The following is a 25,417-nucleotide window of genomic DNA, read 5'->3' on the forward strand; positions in this document are numbered from 1 at the left end:
AGCACTCGTGGAGGCCCCGATGCCCTAACTCTTCTGACATGTGCTCACCACTGTGGAGGCTTGGCCTCTGCCTGGACATGCTCCACAAGGCCCTGGTACCTTGACCCCAACTTGGGTTTCAGCTGCTGACTGGCCGGCCTCACCTCTCCTGCACCTGGGGATCCATGTGAGACGTGGAGGGAGGAGACCGCTGAGCTGTGACAGGCGCAGGGCTCTGGCCCCTCTCCTGCCCTCCCCGCTCCTCTGAGACGGGCTCTGCGGGGTGTGGTCGCCACAGGGTGGGCAACAAGGTGAGCGCACCTCGGCCTGCCCACCGTGGGCAGCACTGACCACAGAGCACCTGTCGGCGTTGGCTTCGGCTGGGCTCCCCGTGACCACACAGCCAGCACAGTGAAGGGAAGGCCACCTGGCAGCCTGGCTTACAGGAGCTCTCTCTCTGCTGGGGACAGGGTGGCGGAGAAACTGACCCAACAACCACACCTTGTCTCAGAGCATTAGCCACACACGGCGCTCAGCGGCTCTCCTCACCTGCGGCAGGTGCAGCTGCAGGCCCTCGCTAGGGATGGGCTGGCGAGACGGGGTTTGATCCAAGTGCAAGTTAAAGATAGTCGCCAGGGCGGACTGCGCGGCCCGGGCCTTGGCCAGCTTTTTGTTCCTCCCAGAGCCTTCAAAAAATTGGCCGTCCACGACCACAGACATGACGAAGTTCTTGGCGTGGCTCTCCCCACTCTCTGAGAGGAAATCGTACTTGAGTCCCGGGCGCAGCTCGTTCAAGATCATCACAGGGTTCTTCCCGCTGGGCGGCGGGAAAGGCGGGGGCCCAGGCAGGGGCGGCTGGGCCAGGCCGGCGGGCACCGGGGACGCGGCCAGGCTGAGATCCCCGCTGGAGCTGAAGGAATCGTCGCCATTGGAGCCCAGGTAGAAGGGCACCTCCGACCTGTCGGGCGTCTCGAAGCCGTTGAAGAGCGCATCAGGGAAGTCGGCCTGGTCAGACGTAAAATCTGCGTTGGTAGACAGGCTGCGGCCCATGGCCAGGTGGGCCTCGGACGCGTTGGGGAACTGGACAAATGAGCGCAGGGCCTTCTCAGCCGCGTGCAGCTTGGCCTTCTTCTTCGTGGGGCCGGAGCCCTCAAACACCTGTCCGTTGACCTCGACAGACATGAGGAAAAGGGGCGCATGTACTGGCCCCGTCTGTGACAGCAGCGTGTACTGCAGACCAGGCTTGATCTCATTCAGCTGCATCAGCGCGTTCTTGGGCAGTGCTGGCCCCGGCGCCCTCCTCCGCTTCTTCAGGCGGAACTTGGCATGGCCGTTGCTGCCTTCATCCAGGGCCCGCTTCCTGCTGGTGCCCCCGCTGCCCCCGTTGGAGAGCAGGGCACCCTCGCCAGGCCCTGGGGCGCTGCCGTCCTTGGGGGGCGCGCCGTCCAGATTGCAGTTTTCCTTAACATCTGTGCTGCTCGAACCTGTGGTGCCCAGAAAGAGTAACTTACAACGCCTTCGTTGCAGGATCTTGTAAATGCAAAATTTATAGATTCCTTTATCTCTCTTTGTAACTGGTTAAGTGATGTGTGCTTATACATCTTATTCCTGGCTGTACTTTTAACCACAGAACTATCCGCCTACACTAAAATGAGCAATTTGATGTTCTGCTAAATAATGGCTAATCCTGTTTCTATTTAGTCTCAACGACTGCTTTTGCATCAAAAGGTGAATCTTTAAATCATCTTTTTCTATGAGAATATTCTGAAGCATCTAAAGGTATCTATTCAAGTTTATCAAAATGTGGAATAAACTAATCCAAGAAGACCTTACATTAATAATCTAACATCAGTATCAACAAAGTGCCTTTTATTCTAGCATTTCCTCCTTTTCAAGGCTGTTTCTTATACCACACCCATATTGGGCTTTCAACTGCAGCCTTTCCAGAAGAGAAAACATGATTTAAAATACACATTCACAAGTCACTTAGTTTTTCTGGTTTAAAATATTCAATTAATATGTGCAGTTGTTTGATTTGGTTCATGGATAAGTCTTAGAAAACTGTTTATGTAAAGTGTTCTGGCCTTTTGGAAATTATTTTGAAGGACACAGCTTCTTCTTCTGGTGCTCAGTTAACATTTTGTCAACATGTTATGGGGACCAATTTGCCTCTGAATCCTTAATACACCCCATGACAGAAAAAAACATATAAGGCCAGACATGAAGACTGACACTGCCAGTGGTGGCCACAGCTTCCTAACTCTCCTGAGGCTGGCAATGTGCTCTTTTTTAGAAAAACAAATATTTGATGAAATTACAAAATAATTTGGTTATACTACCTTTTAAAGGTAGCTTACTTTTACAACTAATAAACATAATTTTAGAACTCTAAAAGTTCATGGCAAAATAAACATGATTTTAATTTCAAAAAAATGGGAATAAAAAAGCACTCACTCTTCCCTTTAAGTGTATCAAGCTTTTTGGAAAAGAGAAAAAGCAGTAACTTCTTGTTTTCCTGGTCAGCTTGCATAGGCCGCTGGCTGCAGGAAGCTCAAGGTTAATGACCACCGGGCTTTACAATACTGTTGATGTGAGAGTATTTAAAGCCCTACTGCTACCTTTTGAGAATCCACAAGTGTTTTCAGCAATGGAATATTGCTCACAATCATAAGTTGGTTTATAGGTGCCCCATTAGGTGGCCCCTGCTCCATCGCTACTGTTTAACGTGAAAGAAGATTCTGACTATGCTAAGGAGGCTGTTTCTATTACTTAACGTGAAAGTAGACTCTGACCACGCTAAGGAGGCTGAGGATGGCCGTAAAGACCTTCACCAGCTGGACCCATGCAAGGCACTTCACTCGGCAGCAGTCTGGGTCCCCGGCTGCCAGTGCCCACAGTTCAGGCTCCCGGGCTCCCGGCGGCCATCCTCACTGAGATGCGAGGATAGTGCTGGTGCAAACACAGCCACAGGGAGACTGACTCTATCTCCGCTGTGGCTGAGATTAGGACACTGCTACGCGTCCCCTGGTGGCTCAGACAGTAAAGAGTCTGCCTGTGCTGTGGGAGACCAGGGTTTGATACCTGGGTTGGGAAGATTCCCTGGTGAAGGTGCAACCCGCTCCAGTATTCTTGCCTGGAAAATCTCATGGGTGGAGGAGCCTGGCAGGCTACAGTCCATGGGGTTGCAAGGAGCTGCACATGACTGGGCAACTTTGCTTTCACTTTTCAAGCCTTCCTATGACTCACTGTCTCCCAGGTACACCTGACACACACACCACTTCTCCCAGTTGACAAAGCTGACGGAATGAACACTAAATTTTCATTTATAACATCCTCCAGCAAAAGCTCAATAGGTTACTCCTTTCGGTGCTCAAAGGAAACAGAAGGTTAGAGAGGGCAGAGCGAGACAGAGTTTAGATGAACAAGTGAGCGAGAACACGGCACAACGCGTGGCTGCGTACATTCTCATGTTACTGCTAAACAGAATGATCAGCAAAGAAGTCAAGTCACGATAAACATTCTGACACGCATTTAATCAAACGTTCACACTCTCTGAAACCAATGCTTTCCTTTAAAAGTAAAAAGTGTTGATTATAGAAAAATACACTTTCTACAAGAGAGTCCACATAAATTCTACATTCTTATGTGCTTCAGTTCACATGAATTCTACATTCTCATGTGCTTCAGAAGCTCAGAAATACTACTCATGCTCTACTTTCCTAAAAACGCTTCTCCATAAAGGCAAATATAACACTAGAACTGTAAGAAGACATCCCACCCTCACAACTCTTCTTAAATAGATGCTTTCTATTTCCATATCACGCTATTTTATTTCATAAATGTGAATACTAATCATGATAAAAATGTTTCATTGCTTTCAAAATGACAGAAAAATATGGGACTGGCATTTCAGTTTCAGCACTAGAACCAGCAGCTTATCTTTCCAGAAAACATATTCAGAAGGACTCTTTATCTGGTAACTGACCTCCAGAGCAGTCTGGGGACAGTTACATAACCTACAGCATTGAGAAACTTCCTCCCAAACCCGATAGTCAGCACCGTGGACGACAGCTCACAGTCCTGATGGCAGGGGGAGGGCTGCATGGGCGACAGTGGGTGTGGGGAGTGGGTGGCCCCAAAGCCCCCCAAGAGTGACTGCTGGGGCAGCAGCCTGGAGAAAGTGTGGGCAGCCAGAGGCTTCACCCATGCCATGGGAGGAGGCATTGCCACGTGGCCTGAAACCGTACCTGGTCACGACTTCTCATGCCAGTGTCCCGGGGTGGCCTCTCACATGAGGGCACACAATTGCAGGGTCACCCGGCAGAGACCCAGCAACCCACAGTACCCACTACCCTCGGGGACAGAGGCCTGGATTTTGTGGGCAGACATGACAACCCCAATGCCTCGGCTACAGGCTTTGGGTGAGGCCGCAGGACACTGGGCTGAGGTGTGTTCTCATCCTGAGTGACCGTTCATCCCTTACACCTGTGGACTCTTCCAGGGACACCTCAACACACACAGGTAACAGGGAAGGGCGCACATTACACACACCAGAACTCTCAGGTCTCTGCTGTGACCTCCCTACAGAACACGCCCAGCCTCTGTGGGAACATTTAACCTGATCTAACTGCTCTGCTACCCAGGATCAGCAACAAACAGAACAGAGAAGTGTGTCTACTGACTCTTTACAGGGAACAGCGTCAAGGGTGGGGCCAAGGGCCAGGGCGGGCAGTGAGGAAGGGCTTCAGCCAACTCCAGCCCTGAGGCTCATCAAACAAGACCAAGAGACTTGTGTGAGCCCTTCCCTCAAAGTGCAGGACAGCCCACTGCACCTGAAGATTCTAGGCACCATCACCTACATGGCCAATCTCAAAGGCCAGCTTAGATTTACACAGATGGAAATCAGGGCCAGTGTTACAAGAAGCACACAGGGACACGAAGCATGTGGCTTTATGGCATGTGGGCCTGGAGGCTGGGCCCCTCCTTTCAGCCATGTGCACTGGGGCCCCAGGGTGAAAAGAAGAATGAAAATTCAGACAAACCGCTATAAGGAAAATGCCCACAGCAGACTCCGAGACCTACTGTAGAGAATATATGAAAATTAAACACATGCCACTGTGAACAGGCTGTATCGAAGGAAAACAATCACCCTCCCCAAATCAGTCCCACTGGATAAATTTAAAACACTAAGATTTTAAGAGAAAAATGAGCCACTTGACACTACAGGATAGGCCTGGATCTTACTCATGTTTTCTTCATCTTCTACATCCATGGCAAAATACTTTTGAGGGTTTCTTGACTGGCGGAGGCTGTTTCTGTCTGAAAGACATCAAGAAGACCACAATGAGTGGACAAGGAACGTGAGTTAAGTCTCCTCTGTGGGAAAATGGTGAAACAGGATGGTTAGGTCTGCCCTCTGGACAGCATTCTGACGCTCCCACGTCCTGAGCACATGTCAGGAACCCCAGGGTCCTGGCCAGGACTCTGCAGCTGGGGTGGGGGTGGGGCAGATTTCAGGCCACGTTGCAGAGGCAGCCTGGAATCTGGGGTCAGGACCATGGAGAGCTCCAAGCCAGGGCAGGATGAGGACCTATGCATCACAGACTCCTCATCAAGACAGACCCCAGAAAGAACTCAGGCCGGCTGCCACATGATCTCTGCTCTGGAGAGACTTCAGTAGAGTTTTTGGGTCATAAGATAAAGCTGTGGAGCAAGAACAAACACGCCTCAGCATTCACCCCACCAGTCCCGTCTCATCTTGAGCAGCATCGCATGGATGACATTAAAAAGCAGGTAATTCCTCAAATCTGATCTAATTTCTTAACCGTGTATAACTTATTATTTTGTTGGCAGGAGAAACCACAGGAAATCCTCAAAGAACAATTATTCCAATTATATAATTTTTAACAAATTCAAGAGTTTCCTCTTCCTAAATATTTTGGCTGTACTTTGCAGGATTATACTAACATATTTGCTGCTGTTTGGTTGCTAAGTCATGTCCGACTCTTTGCGGACCCAATGGACTGCAGCACACCAGGCTTCTCTGTCCTCCACTATCTCTTGAAGTTTCCTCAAATTCACGTCTATTGAGTCGGTGGTGCCATCCAACCATCTCATCCTCTGCCACCCACTTCTCCTCTTGCCCTCAATCTTTTCCAGCATCAGGGTCTTTTCCAATGAGTTGGCTCTTCCCATCAGGTGGCCAAAGTATTGGAACTTTAGCATTAGCCCATTCAATGAGTATTCAGGGTTGATTTCCTTTAGGATTCACTGGTTTGATCTCCTTGCTGTCCAAGGGACTCTCAAGAGTCTTCTCCAGCACCACAATTTGAAAGCATCAATTCTTCGGCACTCAGCCTTCTTTACGGTCCAACTCTCACATGGTACATAACTGCTGGAAAAAGCATAGCTTTGACTATGGTGGCAAACTGCTATCTCTGGTTTTTAATATGCTGTCTACGTGTGACATAGCTTTTCTTCCAAGGAGCAAGTATCTTCATTTCATGGCTACAGTCACTGTCCACAGTCATCTTGGAGCCCAAGAAAATAAAATCTGTCACTGTTTCCACTTTTTCCCTTTCTATTTCCCATGAAGTGATGGGATCGGATGCCATGATCTTTGTTTTCTGAATGTTGCATTTCAAAACAGCTTTTTCACTCTTCCCTTTCACCCTCATCAAGAGGCTCCTTAGCTCCTCTTCACATTCTGCCGTTAGAGTGGTATCATCTGCATATCTGAGGGTGCTGATATTTCTCCTGACAGTCTTGATTCCAGCTTGTGCTTCATCCAGTCCAGCATTTTGCATGATGCACTCTGCATAAAAGTTAAAAAAGCAGGATGACAATATATAGCCTTGACGTATTTCTTTCCCAATTTTGAACCAGTTAGTTGTTCCACGTCTGGTTATAACTATTGCTTCTTGTCCTGTATACAGGTTTCTCAGGAGATAGGTAAGCTGTTCTGGTATCCCATCTCTTGAAGAATTTTCCACAGTTTCTTGTGATCCACACAGTCAAAGGCTTTAGCAATGAAGCAGAAGCAGATGTTTTTCTGGAATTTCCCTGCTTTCTCTATGATCCAACTGATGTTGGCAATTAGATCCCTGGTTCCTCTGCCTTTTCTAAACCCATAATAAAGAATCCCATCAAATTGCCATTGAGGGAAAAAAAAAAAGAGATTTGCATATTTTGTAGTAACATGTTGCTTTGTATACAAATTAAATTATAAATCAGTAAAAGGCAAATTTATTGCTTTTAAGAAAATGGTGACTACTGTTTATTATAGCCAGGACATGGAAGCAACCTAGATGCCCATCAGCAGATGAATGGATAAGGAAGCTGTGGTACATATACACCATGGAATATTACTCAGCCGTTAAAAAGAATTCATTTGAACCAGTTCTAATGAGATGGATGAAACTGGAGCCCATTATACACAGTGAGTGAAGTAAGCCAGAAAGATAAAGAGCATTACAGCATACTAACACATATATATGGAATTTAGAAAGATGGTAATGATAACCCTATATGCAAAACAGAAAAAGAGACACAGAAGTACAGAACAGACTTTTGCACTCTGTGGGAGAAGGTGAGGGTGGGATGTTTCAAAAGAACAGCATGTATATTATCTATAGTGAAACAGATCACCAGCCCAGGTGGGATGCATGAGACAAGTGCTCGGGCCTGGTGCACTGAGAAGACCCAGAGGAATCGGGTGGAGAGGGAGGTGAGAGGGCGGATCGGGATGGGGAATACATGACTGACTCATGTCAATGTATGACAAAACCCACTGCAATGTTGTGAAGTAATTAGCCTCCAACTAATAAAAATAAATGAAAAAAAAAAAAAAGAAAATGGTGACTAAAATGAGCTAAATCATGATTATTTCTTATATCTCTCTCTCATACAACACATATATAAAATAGTTTCCATGACAATCATTTGTTAATAACATTAACCCTTACTGTGTATCTGGCAAATACACAGTTAAATGAGTTAAAAGTTAAATGGGTTTCTGTTTTTTGGCTATGCCATGCAGCATGTGGGATCATAGTTCCCCAAGCAGGGATCGAACCCGGGCCCCTGCAGTGGAAGCAGAGTGTTAACCACTGGGTCGCCAGAAGCCCCTATGAGTTTCTATTTAGACTCCTTTATTCAAGAAAGTGTTTCAGATAGTTTTTAAAGTATTAATATTTTATATTCATGAATTACTTCAACATATGTTTTCTGAAAATTTACTATATGAAAAGCACAGTACTGGATACTATAAGAACCTAAAATGAATCAGACAGACTCTGCAACTGAAAAACTTAAAATAAAAATATTGTCTGGATAGCTGACTATATTAAGGCATTACTTTCGATCATTTTAGGTCTGGAAATAGCGTTTTTATCTTTTGGTAATATATAACGAAATGCTTACAGATGAAGTGGAACCTGGGATTTATTATAAAGATGATCCAGTGCAGTGGGAGAAAGTAGACACGGATGAAACTGAGGAGCTGGCAATGCTGGTGCTGCCCGGGATGTGGGGTTCAGGCTGCAGTTCTGTACTGGTGTGTGTTTTAACCTTCCCACTACGGAGACTTACTAAAAGTAATTCCCTTGAGATCTAGAATGGACATGAGTGCTGACCGCCCCTCACCCCGGGTGAGGTATGGGTGCTCTGGGGAGGCTCGTGCGGTGGCTGCGCTGAGCCTGGAGGGGAGGGGCGTTTGGGAAGCACAGAGGGTGAGTGAGAAAGGACTTACAAAGCGCTGCTGAGAGACTCGGAGGACCAGTCCTGGAAGCAACCACACAAGCTGTCCAAGCACCCTGCTCTCTCTGGCTGAGAGCTGGTTTCAAAGCGGGCAGAGGGGCTCATGTGGAGGGAGGTCAGAGGGCACGTCCATCCCCTCCCCTTCAGCCCGACTGAAAACCCCAGACAGCACAGCACAGCACAGCGAGAAGGCTCGGCAAGGGTAGGGGAGAAGACGACAGAGCAGCTGGGAGCCGAGGAGGATGGTGTGGCTCTGAGTCCCGTAGTCTTCTGTTTGCATCACCACCCCAGACTTGGAGCTGAAGACACCAGCAACCTGGAAGCACCAGTGAGCAGACCAAAACTCCCAACAAAACTGTCTCTCTGGCCAAGGGGCCAGGAGAGGCCCTCCCAGCGGGACAGGAGGCTGACAGACTGAACTGCCCCATTCCAGCCAGACCCCAGCTTCCCACCCAGCAGGAACATGGGGTGGGGGAGCCTTGAGTCCCAACCCCTCTGGGCTGTGATGACCCCTCCCACCCCGCCTGCGATGCAGTCAGGGAGAAGAAGTGGGAGCCTGGACCACCCCTACCCCGTGGCACCCAGGTGCTTGCCCCCTCCTCGCTGGGGTGGTGCAGGAGGCCCCACCCAGCAGTGCCAGTGGAGGCCGGGGAGCCTGGACGCGCGCTCCCACTGGCAGCAATGAGGCGGGTCTCCCCTCCCTTACAGAGGCCATGAGAGAAAGCAGCTGAAACAGAGGGTCAAGCAGGATTCGTATCCAGTAACATAATACGTCCAGGTTGCACTCAAAGTCACTCACCAGACTGAGAACCTCAAACTGAATGAACGAAGGCAACAGATGCCTACCCCAGGACATCAGCATTAACTGAGAAGGGCTTTCAAGCAGCAATCAAAACAGAAGTGGGAGGAACTAGTAACCAATCTCAACACAGCCTACACAGCCCACGTCACCAAGACAGACAGGCAGACCACAAAGAACAGAACAGGGGACTCGGAGACCAGCCTGCACAGCATACTCATTCACTGTTGACAAAGGCAGACGAGCCACACAGTGAGGGGAAGATGGCCTTGTCCACAGACAGCGCTGGGTCAACCAGCCATCTCAGCTCACACCCCACACAGGTCCTCAGAATGAACCACAGGCTTAATACAAAGCAAAAAACTAGAAAATGTTCACAAGAATCATACCGCAAACTCAGCACTGGGCGAAGTTTGAAGACTAGCCATCAAATCCATAGAAGAAGAAAAGGATAAACTGGAACCCATCAAAATTTAAGGCTTTTGCTCTGTTAACTACCCTGTTAAGAAGATGAAAAGACCAGCTATGGACTGTGAGCAGATAAGTGAAAACCACGCATGCAACAAATAGAACATAACTCTCAAGAACAGAACACACACTCACATGAGAAAGAGACATTTCACCAAAGAGTGCAGATAGACAGAAACACACGGGAAATGATGTCCATTGTCATCAGCCACAAGGGAAAGGGCCTGAGAATCACAAGCACCCACCACACACCTACGAGAACGGCTGAAGCAGAGGACCCGTGATCCAAAGGCCAGCGAGGACAAGGGGAACTGGATCACCACACAGCCACTTGGGAACTGGCCTGGTGGGTTCTTAAAACTAAACACATGTCGCTATCCCAGTGAAATGAAGACTTACATTCCCATAAAAAAAAAAACAACAACAGCGTGGGAGAATGTTTACAGCAACTTTATTCCTAACAGCCCCAACCCAGAGACAACCCAGATGCCCTTCTGCAGGTGCCCGGCTGGACACACTGTGGACTGTCCACACCTGGAGCACCACAGACAATAAAAAGCAACCAACCGTCAACAAGCAACAACCAGGGTGAGTCTCCAGAAGACTCAGCTGAGTAGAAAAGCCAACCCAAGGGTCACATACATTACACCTATTTACACACTGGGAGCCTCGGGCAAGGCAGGCTTGAACTGTGTGGGTCACTCAGACACAGATTTCTCTCACTAAACGCACACTGTCCACTGCACACCCCAAGGCTGACTGAGGCCAAGGACAGGGACACAGAAGGCCGACGACCCATTACATGGGTTTTTGACGGCAGCTCTGGTCGACACCCAACCCTGCGCAGTTCAAGGGTCAACTTTCAAGGGTTCCTAAAATGAGAGAATCACAGAAATAGGGAGCAGAGCAGTGGCTGTGGGGGTCGGGGAGGATGTGGGCGTGGCTACAAGGCACAAGGGGGTCGGGGTCCTGGTGACATCAGACGCTCTGGACCTCTTCCCAGGGTCTGCCTCCCAGTGAGACCACACACCGTGTAAAGGGAACACAATTCCCCTGTATTCACAGCTGCACGTGAATGTAGATTCTCTCAAAATAAAAATGCCAATTTAAAAGTAGGCAGAAGGTATGTTCATATTCATATGTAACTAATCAGTCACTGGAGTGCTGAGAGGCTGGCTTCCCTGGGGTCTGGGACGAGGGGAACACACGCCGCCAGTGTCCATGACGGGCAGCCTGAGCCACAGGAGGAGTCCTGTGTCCCCAGAGCTCACTCGGTCTACAGGACGTGCCTTGTTTTCCTGCTCTTTCATACTCAAGTCCTATAAAAGGACAGGGAAAATGTCTCACAGTAGAAAATAGCCAGGCTGCGCACCGTGCCGGTGAGTACGCATGTAACAGAATGGAAGCCAGAGACCTCTTGCAGGGTAGAGGCCGGGACTTTCAGCTTGCGCAAATGCCAGCTTTCATACCAAAGGTTATAAAACAAAGCAAAATGGCAAATACAAGCACTTCAGAGCATTTTACATAACCATTTTTCTTTCATTCTGAAAAGCACCTTACATAGCCTGGACCACAAACACCTAAGGATGAAAACCCCATCAAAAACCCCATACGGACAAAATTCCAGGAACTGCCAGTTAAAGAAAAGCTCTGTTTGATAGCAACATTCGAATAATTTCTTCATTTTGCAGGATTCCCCCAGAGCATTAAGAAGTAGGCAGTGAGGTATGGAAAGACTATTAAACTTGGCATCAAAAGACCTGGGATTTCAGTTTAACTTGATTCTAGTTATAATTTCAACTTTCCTTTTTTAAAGCAGAACTAGACACACTGACGCTGAAGTTTATGTGGAGAAATAATCAGATTTGAATAATTAGGAAAACTCTGAACTGAGGAGCAACGAGGTGGGGCTGGTCCTCCCAGACTGGAAAGGATGTGGCCCCAGAATGTGCTCATGGCTCATGGACGCAGAGCAGAGAGACAGACTCAGGACAGAAGGGCTTCCCCACCACTGACCAACGCACTTTATAACAAGTGGGGCCGGACCTGGGGTGACCCCTGGAGGAAGAGGAGGCTGGGCCCTGGGTCAGTGTCGGTTCCCTGTGGGTTTGCGTCTAACTTCCCATAACTCCACCCAATGGCAAAGCTTTACTTTCTAAGTGGCTGGTGCGTAGATGGTCATCTGTTGTGTGATTCCTTACACACTTGTAGGTGTTTCTGATGTAAGACAAAATAAATATGTAAACTATAGCATTTCTCTCCGCATCTTATCTCTCACTGTGGAAACACCAACATGCACACATGCCTCCCCTCTCTTGGTGAAAAGAAGGTTTTCTGGAATAAAGCACGATGAACAGGACTTATTCACATTCAAGATGCATCAGAACATGAATTCTCTGTTGCGCTGGTAAAAAAAAAAAGCTATCTTGAGGAATTCACTAAAAATTTAAAAAATGTTAAGAGAGACAGTAAACTTGACAAAACTTACTAGTAATTATTACTCGTTTTAATCTACCTTATGCTCTGAAAAGAATGGTTTTGAAAAAGTTTTACATATTCTTAATGACTGTTATGGGTTTCAGTTAGGAGCCATACACTACAACATTTTAAAGAGAGAATTGTTAAAATGAAGATTCTTCATGTTAATTCTTTTTACTATAAATCAATCAACTTGCTAAGGGGCTTCCCTGGTGGCTCAAATGGTAAAGAATCTGCCTGCAGTGCGGGAGACCTGGGTTCAATCCCTGGGTTGGGAAGATCCCCTGGAAGAGGGCATGGCAACCCACTCCAGTATTCTTGCCTGGAGAATCCCATGGACAGAGGAGCCTGGCAGGCTACAGTCCATAAGGTCGCAAAGAGTAGGACACGACTAAGCACAGCACAGACTAATTTTGCAGCTATGGGAAAAAATTGAATGCTGATTTTTTATTTAGCAAATGTGACTGAAGTACAAATTCTTTAATTTAAAAAATAATTTCAAATTCAACAACTTAATCATGCATGTTTAGAGAATGCATTCATGACTTGCATTTTGCTTCCAATATTTTGTTTTCTAAACAAAGTAGTATCACTAAAATATTCAAAACAATCAACTTATAAAAGTTTACAATGAAATATTTTCCTTTCTAGGAAACCACCCAAACAATAGATGTTCAGTTCAGTTTCCCTTTAGAGATTCAGTACACACGGAACATGGTAAGGCAGACTGTGTACAACAAATAAGGTTCAAGCACTAGGTTCAGAAAATGTAGTTTTCCTAGTGAAATGCAACACAGAATAATTAAAATATGCACAGCAACCGACAGGAAGACTCTTGGAAGCACTTATATCAAGCTTGCAGAAAACTGCTTTCCTACATACGAGCAATGAACTAGAATTTGACATAAAAAACAATATTGTTTACATTAGGATCACTCCCCAATGAAATAAATTTAACAAAATATGTAAAAGATCTATATGAGGAAAAGTACAAAACTCTGATGAACAAAACCAAAGAACTAAATAAGCAGAGATATAATCCATATACATGGATAGAAAGACTCAACAATGTTGGTGTTGGCTCTTCCCAACTTCACCTATGGATTCAACAAAATCCCAATAAAATCCCAGCAAGGTATTCTGTGGAAATCAACTGACTTGTTCCCATGTTCATATGGAGAGGCGAACACCTGGAGCAGCCAACATAATGTGAAGGAGAAGAAGAGAGGGGCCCTATCTGACCTCAAGACTTATTGTGTATATGGCTATGGGAATCAAGACAGATCCTCACAAAGATGGTGGAATAGAGGGACATGCGCTCATCTCCTCCTGCAAGAGCACCAAAATCACAACTAGCTGTTGAACCGCGATCAACAGAAGGACACTGGAACCCACCAAAAAAAGATACTACATCCAAAGACAAAGAAGCAGTGTACAACCACAGTAAAATCAAACCCCATACCCGTCCGGTGGGTGACCCACAAGCTACAGAATAATACCAAAGAAGTTCCCCTGCTGTTGTGAAGGTTCTGAGCCCCACATCAGGCTTCCCAGCCTGGGGATCCAACAAAGGGACTGGGAATGCCCAGGGAATCGGGCTGAATGAACTTTTGGGCCAACCCAATACAGTCCACAGACCTAACTCCCCACGTTTGTTTTAGAATTTCAACTATCAGACGAGGCTCCCCACTGGAGGAGCTCCTCCCCAGGGAGCCTGGTCCCCACTCATGCTGGGAAGCCCATCAGTACAAGTGCAGTAACATGCACCCACACATGTGTCACAGTCTATTCTGGGAGCCCTGGGCCCTCTGTCCACAACTGCTGCTCATCAGAGGTCAGCAACTTCCCCTCCCTGTATCCTCTCCTGGCAGACATGGTATCTCCTACTCTTGCCAGAGACTGGCTCAGATCCTTCCTTCCTGAGGCAGACATGGAACTCCTCCTTCTTCACTCACCAAAGGGCACTTCGGGTGGCCTGCTGCAGAGCAGTCTCCAGGCCTACCAACCTACCACCCATGCCTGCAGACACAGGCCCCAATCTTGGTGCTGGCACATGAGGGTGCAAATAGCTACTTGTTGCATGAAAGGATGCCTGGGTGGGTAGGTGGGTGGATGAGTGGATGGACTGGATGAATGAGTGAATGGGCGGGTGAACAAATGGACGGATGGATGGGTGGGTGGGTGGGTGGATGAGTGGGTGGACTAGATCAATGAGTGGGTGAACAAATGGATGGATGGATGGATGGGTGGATGGATAAATGTTCTCCCTCCCTATGCCTCCGGCTGGCACAGTGCTCCGCCCCTCACAAGGAGGTGTTCTCTTAGCAAGGTGGAAGCAGGGAAGGAGCCTGAAGCCTCAGGTACTGTTTGTATCTTCTCCATCTACCAGGGAAAGTCGGCCCAGTCTCTGGTGCCCTGTCCTCTGGCAGTACTCAGAGGAGGCTCACCGCTGTGGGTCTGGGCTTCCATTTCTACAACAAGCCCCATGCCTATCCACTTCTCCATTCTGGAAAGATGGGGGCGCCCAGATGGCCTGAGCACAGAAGAGCGACCATCACAGAGTATACAGATAAGGGTGCTATAACACTCAGGACCCAGTGTGGAAGTATGGACCCACTAGGGAAGCCCATAATCCCCAAACACAGGAGCCTATTCACATGGGGTTCCTCCCCTCCCCAACCCATTCTCAGCTTCTCAGCCAGAGGCCAGGAGTGGAGGAGGCCACAGTGGAGCTGGCAGCATTGCTCGGGGTCTGGGGAGGCTGGGGTGTGAACCCGGGTGTGACCTGGGCTCCAGCCCACCTTGGGCCTTGGGCACAGTGCCCACCAGAGCAGCAGCATCTGCCTCACGGGTCCTGGTTGGCGGTTGGTAATTAAACTGCACATCACTGTCTTCTAACTGCCATTCATTTCCTGATGACTGAGTTAATCCACCAGAGTCTCATCCACAGCCACAGCCAACACCTGCCTTGCGGAGGGGGTGACCACAGGGATAATTCAGGATTGGTGAAAAACCACTGAGACCCCAACACTACTGAGAGCAAGTCGCCTGCTGCTATGCTGTACTGACAACCAATGACATTTGAAAAGCCACATGTCACACCAGGCTTTACACGTGACTGGGAGCACCTTAAAATTACACAATACTAAAGACTACATTCCAAATCCTGTAAAACGCTGCCAGTTTGGTATAAACGGGATGGCCAGTCCTAATAACACTCATAAATTTGAAAGGCATTTTTATTAGTAGCAAACATAGGGTGTGTGGAAAACAGGAGCAGGCATTCACGTGTGCCCCACTCATCAGCAGTGTCCACGATGAGTGTGCACACACAGTGTCCACCATGAGCATGCATGTACAGCGGCCACCATGAGCGTGCACACATAGCGATGTGCAGAGAGCACAGCTACATCTCATTACACTCAACCTCCCAAGATGCTGGTCTGAAAAATGCAAACAGCTTTCCTACTGCAGAAAAAGATTCCAGCACATGTGAAGACATTCAGAATTTGTGTACGGTGGGGCTCACCCAAACCACTTGAGTTACAGCAAGCTCCAAATGATGACACAATTGTTCTTACACTTCTCAAAACTTTCCCCAATTTAAATGTCTAGTGACGAAGGACCATGGGAAAAAAGGCGGCAAGTCTAAATTTAGGGTCTTTGGATGAGAATTCTTGCAGTTTTGGCTCCTGCCTTTGTCTCAATTCCCTGCTGCTTGTCTTCCTGCCATCTTGCTCTCCCACGCCTGACTGATACTGTCACCCAGGTGTGGGAGCAGCAGGGACACGCTGAGAGGCAGCACCCACGTGCCCTCGGGTCCCAGACAAGCATGTGGGCACAGCACCCCTGGAGGTCTCGCACTGTGAGCCAGCCCCGCTGCTCCCACTGGTGTGATTCTCTGTGTCAGTCAGCAAGACGCTCACATCGAAAGGCTGCCAGTATCAAGATGGGTTTCCTCCTCCTCCTCTCGGGAAGTGCACTAAAAACTGAGGCTCATTCTATTTCCTGGAGAAGTGACTGTCTCCCGCTGCAGAAGACCCCAAAGATGCGGTGCTCCTGAAAGACCCTTTCCAGCCCTGTCAGCTGCTGGGTAACGAGGTGGCACCCAGAAAACACCCGGCTTTTCCCTCAGGAGGGGCATCTTTGCACTGATCACATTTTCTATTAGTTCACGCATGTTACATGGAGACAGCAAACTCTCAACATCTCTTACGGCAGCAATTTGCTCCAAAGGCAGGAGTGTGTGATTTTTATAGTCAAGGGCAACTTCTGAATCTGGTGTTAAGAAAAAGATAATGATTTTAACATTTTAACACATTAAGTTGAATTATAGACTGAAATCATCTGAAGTGGTGAATGGAACACTCTCCGTGTTTTTAAAAGGCAAAAACGTAACAGTGGTAAACAGCATGAAGAGCAGTTTTAAGGCTGGGAAAGTCAGTAAGGAAGCGTGTCAGCAGAAGGGAAATTACAGAGTACCCGTCTCTAGAGGGAGAATCCCCCAGGACTCCAAGCTGCACACTTCTGAGATTCCATAAACATCTTTCTAAACAATACTTTAAACCTGGAAGCCAACGGGATCTCTAGACATGTTTCTAGACATGTTTTTTTAAATCTGCCTTTGTAAGCTGGCCCCTCACTGACAATTCTGTGAAGTGCCAACAGAGAAAAAGAGAAGGGCTTTAAATGGAGAGTTGGGATCACCAGCATCAATAAGATGAATTCACAGCACAAGTCGGAACACATTCCCACGGCACATTTGCATCCAGGATCTGCATTTCAGAATAAAAGAGGACAACTCACCTTTCCTCTCGGAGCGTCTCCTGCGCCTCCTCTTACACCGGCGGCCCCTGATGCTGAGGACAGTCCCCATTGCCTGGGTCCCCGTGATGAGCAAGCCAGCCCAGGGCAGCTCGGCCCTAGTCTGGCCCCGCGGCCACTGGGGTGGACGCTCAGCCAACCCTCTGAGCTGCACAGCTGCGACGGCCGCCCAGGGACACGTGGGAGGGCGGCTCCTCCCCTGCCCCAGGCTCACTCATCAGAGGCAGACGGATGGCCACCAGCCGGAGGGTGACCCGGGACCCTCAGCCCTGAAACACAGGCAGGGACATGACCCTGAAGGGGGAGGAGAGATATGCTCTCCCCGGCAAACAGAATCTGACCTGAAAAAGCCCAGCATCTTCAAAACACACAGAGCCCTCCAGTAATGAAGTGGAACTGCCAGGAGACCAGTTCATAAAACACACTGCACAAAGTTAACGCGGCCAGGCAGAACCACACAGGGGGCCAGGACCCCGTTTCCTGGGGACAACGCCACCAACCTCCATGTGGGCAGCCAGGCCAGGCAGAGCCACTCACCCCTTCCCAGGCAGCCAGGCGCACAGGCACGCTTGTGTGCGCATACACAGAGTCACATACTCGTGTGCACACACACAGAGGCACATCTCGGGGCACGGGACCCCCGCACTCGGGCTGGCCCACGCCCTTGGCCCCCCTCATCCAGACAGGCTGTGTAGACACTCTCCCACATCTAGGGGGCCCTGTCCTCCGAACAAAAGGCAGTTGCAGCTGGGAGGACATGAATGGCAGAGTCCTTCAGCCAAAGAGAAGTCAATCAATGTGTCAAACTCTTCTTTTCAACATGACTGACTGTGTCTTGCAAGAAAAAAAAAAGTTCCTTTCCTGGTAATGCCAGCATCCCTTTTACGATTTAGTATTCCAAAGGTGCACATGAATTAACACCAGATTCACCAACTGCACGCAGAGCTGAGCCATGTCTTGTCACGTCAAGCAGCTTCTATTACCTTAGACCTATGGGTGTGCCCATCCAAATGTGCCCCACAGAACAGGTTGCCCTGCACAGCCCCCTCCCCAAGGCTCCAGGCAGTGGGCACCAGGGGAACAGAATCCACCCCTGGCCTGGGGTGGGGGTGGGGCGGGGGGACCAGAGTGCAAACCCGAGCGGTGGGCCAGCTTGGTGGGCAGAGCCCAGGGACTGTCCCCAGCCTCAGGTACAGCCGTTCACGCCGCTGATGGAGGCGGTCATGCTAACTCTGCTTTCCTGGACTCTGTCCAGTATTTTCCCATGTGGCATCCAAACTCCACACGGCACGTTACTTTAACTGTATTTTCTTTCTGTTGATGCTCTGGCATGGGGAGAGGCCTTGCTGACCCCAAGAGAGACTGCCCCTCCCCAATGAACCAATTCTCAGAGACAGCAGAGGGCTCAACCAGGAGCAGTGCAAACCCCAGTGCCCACCACCATCCAACCTCTCCCCAGAACCCTCTGCCTCACCCCAAAGGCTCTCAGGCAGGGACCAGGCCACCAGAAGTCACTGTTCCAGCCCAGAGCCTGTCAACATGACCCAAACTGGTTGGTCCTGCATGGCTGACTCTGCCCTGCCTTTCTGTTCCCATGTTGTTATTCAGTTGCTAACACAACAAAGTTGTGTCCGACTCTGCAACCCCATGGACTGCAGCATGCCAGGCTTCCCTGTCCTTCACTATTTTCCAGAGTTTGCTCAGATTCATGTCCACTGAGTCAGTGATGCCATCTAAGCATCTTGTCCTCTGCCACCCTCTTTTCCTTTTGTCTTCGATCTTTCCCAGCATCAGGGTCTTTTCCAATGAGTTGGTTCTTCGCATCAGGTGGCCAAAGTATTGAAGCTTCAGCCTCAGCATCAGTCCTTCCAATGAATATTCAGGGTTGATTTCCTTTAGGATTGACAGCTTTGATCTCCTTGCTGTCCAAAGGACTCTCAAGAGTCTTCTCCAACACCACAGTTCAAAAGCATCAATTCTTTGGTGCTCAGCCTTCTTTATGATCCAACTCTCACATCTGTACATGACTACTGGAAAAACCATAATTTTGACTATATGGAACTTGTAGGCAAAGTGATGTCACTGTTTTTTAATATGCTGTCTAGGATTGTCATAGTTTTTCTTCCAACAAGCAAGTGTCTTTTAATTTCATGCTGCAGTCACTGTTCACAGCGATTTGGGAGCCCAAGAAAAGAAAATCTGTCTATTATAAACAGTGCTGCAATGAACACTGGGGTGCACGTGTCTCTTTCAGATCTGGTTTCCTCAGTGGGTATGCCCAGAAGTGGGATTGCTGGGTCATATGGCAGTTCTATTTCCAGTTTTTTAAGAAATCTCCACACTGTTTTCCATAGCGGCTGTAGTAGTTTGCATTCCCACCAACAGTTTATAATAGCCAGGACATGGAAGCAACCTAGATGCCCATCAGCAGATGAATGGATAAGGAAGCTGTGGTACATATACACCATGGAATATTACTCAGCCGTTAAAAAGAATTCATTTGAACCAGTTCTAATGAGATGGATGAAACTGGAGCCCATTATGCAGAGTGAAGTAAGCCAGAAAGATAAAGAACATTACAGCATACTAACACATATATATGGAATTTAGAAAGATGGTAACGACAACCCTATATGCAAAACAGAAAAAGAGACACAGAAGTACAGAACAGACTTTTGAACTCTGCGGGAGAAGGTGAGGGTGGGATGTTTCGAGAGAACAGCATGTATATTATCTATGGTGAAACAGATCACCAGCCCAGGTGGGATGCATGAGACAAGTGCTCGGGCCTGGTGCACTGAGAAGACCCAGAGGAATCGGGTGGAGAGGGAGGTGGGAGGGGGGATCGGGATGGGGAATACGTGTAAATCTATGGCTGATTCATATCAATGTATGACAAAACCCACTGAAAAAATAAATAAATAAATTTTAAAAAAAAGAAAAAAGAAAATCTGTCACTGTATCCACTTTTCCCCCATCTATTAGGCGTGAAGTGCTGGGACCGGATGTCATGATCTTAGTTTTTTGAATGTTGAGTTTTAAGCTCTTTCACCCTCATCAAGAAGTTATTTAGTTCTTCTTCTCTTTCTGCTATTAGAGTAGTATCATTTGCATATCTGAGGTTGTTATTTCTCCTGGCAATCTTGATTCCAGCTTGTGATTTCATCCAGCATGGTATTTCACATGATGTACTCTTGTGGCTCAGCTGGTAAAGAATCTGCCTGCAATGTGGGAGACCTGGGTTCCATCCCTGGGTTGGGAAGATCCCCTGGAGAAGGAATGGCTACCCACTCCAGTATTCTGGCCTGGAGAACTCCATGGACTGTATAGTCCATGGGGTTGCAAAGAGTTGGACACAACTGAGCAACTTTCACTCACTCCGCACAGAAGTTAAATAATCAGGGTGACAATATACAGCCTTGACGTACATACTCTTTTCCCAATTTGGAACCAGTCTTCTGTTCCATGTCTGGTTCTAACTGCTGCTTTTTGACCTGCACACAAATTTCTCAGGAGACAAGTAAGGTGGTCTGGTATTACATCTCTTTAAGAATTTTCCACAGTTTGTTGTGTTCCACATAGTCAAAGGCTTTAGCATAGTCAATGAAAGAGAAGTAGATGTTTTTTGGAATTCTCTTGCTTTTTCTAAGATCCAACACATGTTGGCAATTAGATCTTGGTTCTTCTGCCTTTTCTAAATCCAGTTTGTATATCTAGAAGTTCTTGGTTCACATACTACTGAAGTGTAACTTGAAGGATTTTGAGCATTACCTTGCTAGCATGTGAAATGAGTGCAGTTGTGCAGTAGTTTGAACATTCTTTGGCATTCCCTTTCTTTGAGATTGGAATGAAAACTGACCTTTTCCAGTCCTGTGGCTCTATTGCTGAATTTTCCAAATTTGCTGGCATATTGAGTGCAGCACTTTCACAGCATCATCTTTTAGGATTTGAAATAGTTCAGCTGGAATTCCATCACCTCCACTAGCTTTGTTTGTAGTGATGCCTCCTAAGGCCCACTTGACTCAGCACTCCAGGATGTCTGGCTTGAGGTCCGTGATCACACCATTATGGTTATCTGGGTCATTAAGACAGTTTTTGTATAGCTCTTCTGTGTATTCTGGCCACTTCTTCTTAACATCTTCTGCTTCTGTTAGCTGTCCCCACGGGAACTCCCCAAAGGCCTTCTCGCTGCCTTATCCCTCCAGACCCCAGTGGGTGCTACCATGCTCTGCAGGGCATGTGTCCAGCCAGGCCTCTCCAGGGCACCCACTGCTCACGATGATCCCGTGGGTGCAGGAGGACACAGTTTGGTTCTCAAGACACCTGGTGTGATGACACTGAGTCCACTTAGGTTCCTTTCAACTAAAGGGCAGGTAACAGTCTATGAGACACAAGGGCAAGCTAGCTTCCTACAAGCATGTGCACAAGCCCACTTCACATCCACTCTACATTCATATCAAGAGGCCGGCAAAGTGGCAGTTACATGCATACAGCCTTCACTTCATAAACTGATAGCGTGCTTTTTCTCATCAAACGACATGACCCAATGCACAATGAATCTTCATCAAGTAATAAATGCCATATTCTCAAGAGTAAGCGTGAGGCAGAATCCACCAGAACGACAAGGCGAGTGGGGCCCTGACCACGCTGAGCCTGTGGCTGTGGTCAGGCGGGGCCCTCAAGGAGTATCATGCTTCTGTGTCTTAATTTATGTCACAGCCACTCCACACGGAGTCCCCAGAGGTGAAGTAATGACCTCACTCTGCATCTATCATAGTCTTCTTTCTTCCCACTTCCTTTTTTCACCTTTAGGATTATTTAAGAGAAGCGTAAAAATAGAATTCCCACGTTCATGAGAATCAAGAGATTCACAGAAGAATGGCAATGATTTGCTGTTTCAGATAGGGATTCCAGAACCATTAAATTGACAGTGTATAATCTAAAAAAATACTTCAAAGCTCTTTTCCTAATTTAAAAATACATCAATTTTGGACTTCAGCTGTCACATCTTTGCAAGTTAATAACTACTGAATTCCAAGAGAAAGTCATAAATAGCCAGACACCATTTAGCATCTGACATTGCTGGTACCTAATTAACTTTATTTTTATCTAGGTCCTAGAGTAAAGACACCAAAATTTAATGTTCCTAGACTATTAATCTAGAATAAGACTCTTGAAAACTATTTTTCTACTCTTACAAGAAGGAAAAAAAAGTTTATTCTATTAGAGTTCTAAACCCTCTAAATGAGCCAGTTATTCATTAGTTACTCATATATAATCAAGACATGGGAAATTGTAACAGTACTTGATTTAATATTAATATTATGGCACCTGAGAAATATCTCTTAATAAGAAAAGCAGCACTTACTCACCCCCTTGTCCCGCTGTCCCCTGGGGAGGAGTGGGCGTGGGGCAGGGCTGAGGAGGCAGGCAGGGCTGGAGACCAGTGCCCACAGCCCCAGCGGCTCCGAGCCAGCCCGCCAGTGGACGAGGTGAGACACAGCCAGACTCCACACAGTGGAGTGGAGCAGCACAGCGGGCAGGCCGGCCTGATGGCTCGGGTCTGCGGCAAAAGAGAAAGGATGCCTGGCTTTCAGCCTGAGAGCCCAGAAGGACGGAGCTGCTGAGCTCAGAGGCCTGTAGGGGGTGGGGTGGGTCACTGGGAGTTCACTCTGATGTGCCAAGCTGGAGATGAGGTAGTCGCCCAGAAGATGCGGGGGGACCCGGGGTCTGAGTACAGAGAGCAAGAGAAAGGTCTGGGCTGGAGACTCAGGTTTGGGACTCACCAAGAGTGAGGAGGTGAGAGTCTTGAGTGTGGATGGGACACTCGCTGCTGTTGGGTGGTGAGGAGAGGGAGCAGCCATGAGGTGGTGTGCATAGGACAGGTTTATCCAATGACCACCACCTGTCGGTCACTACCCGTGCTTTAGCTCACTTAAACATCACCAAATCTCAGTAAAGAAGACTCTGCATGATCGCACGAGGGGCAGCCTGGACACAACCACCATCTGTTTCATGACCAGAAGGGATGCCAGTCAAGCCTCTGTGAGGGGAGTTGTGCAGTGCACAACCTGTACAAATGTCCAGCCATGATTACAGCACAGAGGCCTCCCTGCTGAAGCCCTGCTCTACCTCCTACTAGCCTGGGGGCCACAGGAACTTCTCACCCTCCTGGCTCCCAGGTGACAGTGCAGGTTCCCTCCAGGCTTGCTGGGGAGACCAAGTGAGGACAGAGCGCAGGGGAGGGCAGGGGCCCCTCAGCTTTAACTGCTCTTGTATTAGCAGCACCGCTTTATAGAGGAACCTGCCAGTGAGAGAGGCTAAGTGACCTGTCCACAATCACAACTGGGCAGGCAGCAGGACCCTGTTCAGAACCCAGGACATGCCTAGTTCAGACCCAGCGCTTCAACCTCTGCAACACAGCCAACAGAGCAAAAGAATGGCCACTCAAGTTTACTTTTTTAGTATATTAAGATTCTACAGTATTGTCAAAATGACATGCACATATTTCTTTAATATTGCACATTTCTACTTTCTATGACAGAACAGTTTCAAGCAGACTAAGGTGAGTGTGGTTGTCAGTCTACTTGCAACATTGCTCCACTCAGGTAAGATCATGGATTCAAGTGAGCTTTTACCACTTTCTTTTAAAGTGACTTTACCAAGGAACTTTGGATTAAAATGAAAATCTACACAGCGCAAATAAGTAAAACAGGTGTTGAATTTGAAAAAAAAATCAGGGAGACACTTGAATTGAAATTAGGCCCTGAAATTAATTCCAATACCCAATCGCAGTGGACAGTGACTGCAGCCATGATATTAAAAGATGCTTGCTTCTTGGAAGAAAAGATTTGACAAACAGGCAGCATATTAAAAAACGGAGACATCACTTGACCAACAAGGTCCTTATAGTCAAGGCTATGGTTTTTCCAGTAGTCATGTATGAATGTGAGAGTTTGACTATAACAAAGGCTGAGCACTGAAGAATTAATGCTTTCGAACTGTAGTGCTAGAGAAAACCCTTGAGAGTCTCTTGCACTGCAAGATCAAACCAGTCAATCCTAAAGGAAATCAATCCTGAATATTAATTGGAAGGCCTGATGCTGAAGCTGAAGCTCCAATACTTTGGCTACCTGATGGGAAGAGTCGACTCTTTGGAAAAGACCCTGATGCTGACAAAGATTGAGGGCAGGAAAAGGGGGTGATACATGAGATGGTTGGATGGCATCACTGACTCAGTGGACATGAGTTTGAGCAAGACAGTGCTCAAGAGCCAGAAGACAGTGGAGGACAGGAGCCTGGCGTGCTGCCATTCATGGGGTTGCAAAGAGTTGGACACAACTGAGCAACTGAATAAAGTCACCTATAGCAAGGAAGTAGCCACAGATGGTGGTAGGCAGATGGCTCAAGCGTTCCATGGATGACGGAGGTGATCCACAAGTGGTCATGGTGGCCCGTGGATGAGTGCCAGCAGCAGAGGCCATCTCAAACCCAAGAGGCCTGGGCTATGCAGGGAGGGCTCAGACACCTAGCTAAAGATGAAAGGAAAGTTTGAAATAAACACTGCCATCAAGTCTGAACATAAATTTGAAGTTAAACTGAGTTTACAATTGATAGTCATGATTGGTAGGTATTTTTTTTCTCTATTGTATATTCTTTAAAATTTATTTATTAATTGAAGGATAATTGCATTACAGAATTTTGTTGTTTTCCATCAAACATCAACATGAATCAGTCACAGGTATACATATATGTATGTCTTCCTTTAAACATTATTTTTTGAAGCATCCTTTAAAATGCTTTAGCTATTTATATTTTATATATAGTTTAATAACAAATTAGAACATAAACTTTTTGAAATATAAAGTAAATCTGGCTGGTTCTTCAAAGAAGACAGAGTGACTTTGCTCAATCTAGAGTAGAAAACCTCTAGCCTAGTTGATCTATTTATAAATGATTCCAGGGTTGTCGTTTTTTAACTGGGTATGTGTAGATGAAAGAGCTGATGTGAACATATGTAGGTACAAAGAAGGTTCAGTTCAGTTCAGTTCAGTCGCTCAGCCGTGTCTGACTCTTTGTGACCCGTGGACTGCAGCATGCCAGGCTTCCCTG

At 47.5% G+C, this 25,417-nt stretch overlaps 1 protein-coding gene across 2 annotated transcripts in view; it reads right to left on the reverse strand.

Annotated features, from left to right (window-relative positions):
• ADARB1 (adenosine deaminase RNA specific B1) overlaps positions 1-25,417 on the reverse strand; it is a 113,903-nt gene that overhangs the window by 34,068 nt on the left and 54,418 nt on the right. For both annotated transcript variants that reach the window (XM_043874057.1, XM_043874058.1), the window contains exons 3-4: positions 5,224-5,298; positions 529-1,463 (exon numbers count right to left, since the gene is read on the reverse strand). In XM_043874057.1, coding sequence (XP_043729992.1) covers positions 529-1,463; positions 5,224-5,251 — 963 coding nt within the window. In that variant the 5' untranslated portion in view covers positions 5,252-5,298. The remainder of the gene's footprint in view (positions 1-528; positions 1,464-5,223; positions 5,299-25,417) is intronic.

This window comes from Cervus elaphus, chromosome 19, assembly GCF_910594005.1.
Source record: "Cervus elaphus chromosome 19, mCerEla1.1, whole genome shotgun sequence".
Classification (NCBI taxonomy): domain Eukaryota; kingdom Metazoa; phylum Chordata; class Mammalia; order Artiodactyla; family Cervidae; genus Cervus; species Cervus elaphus.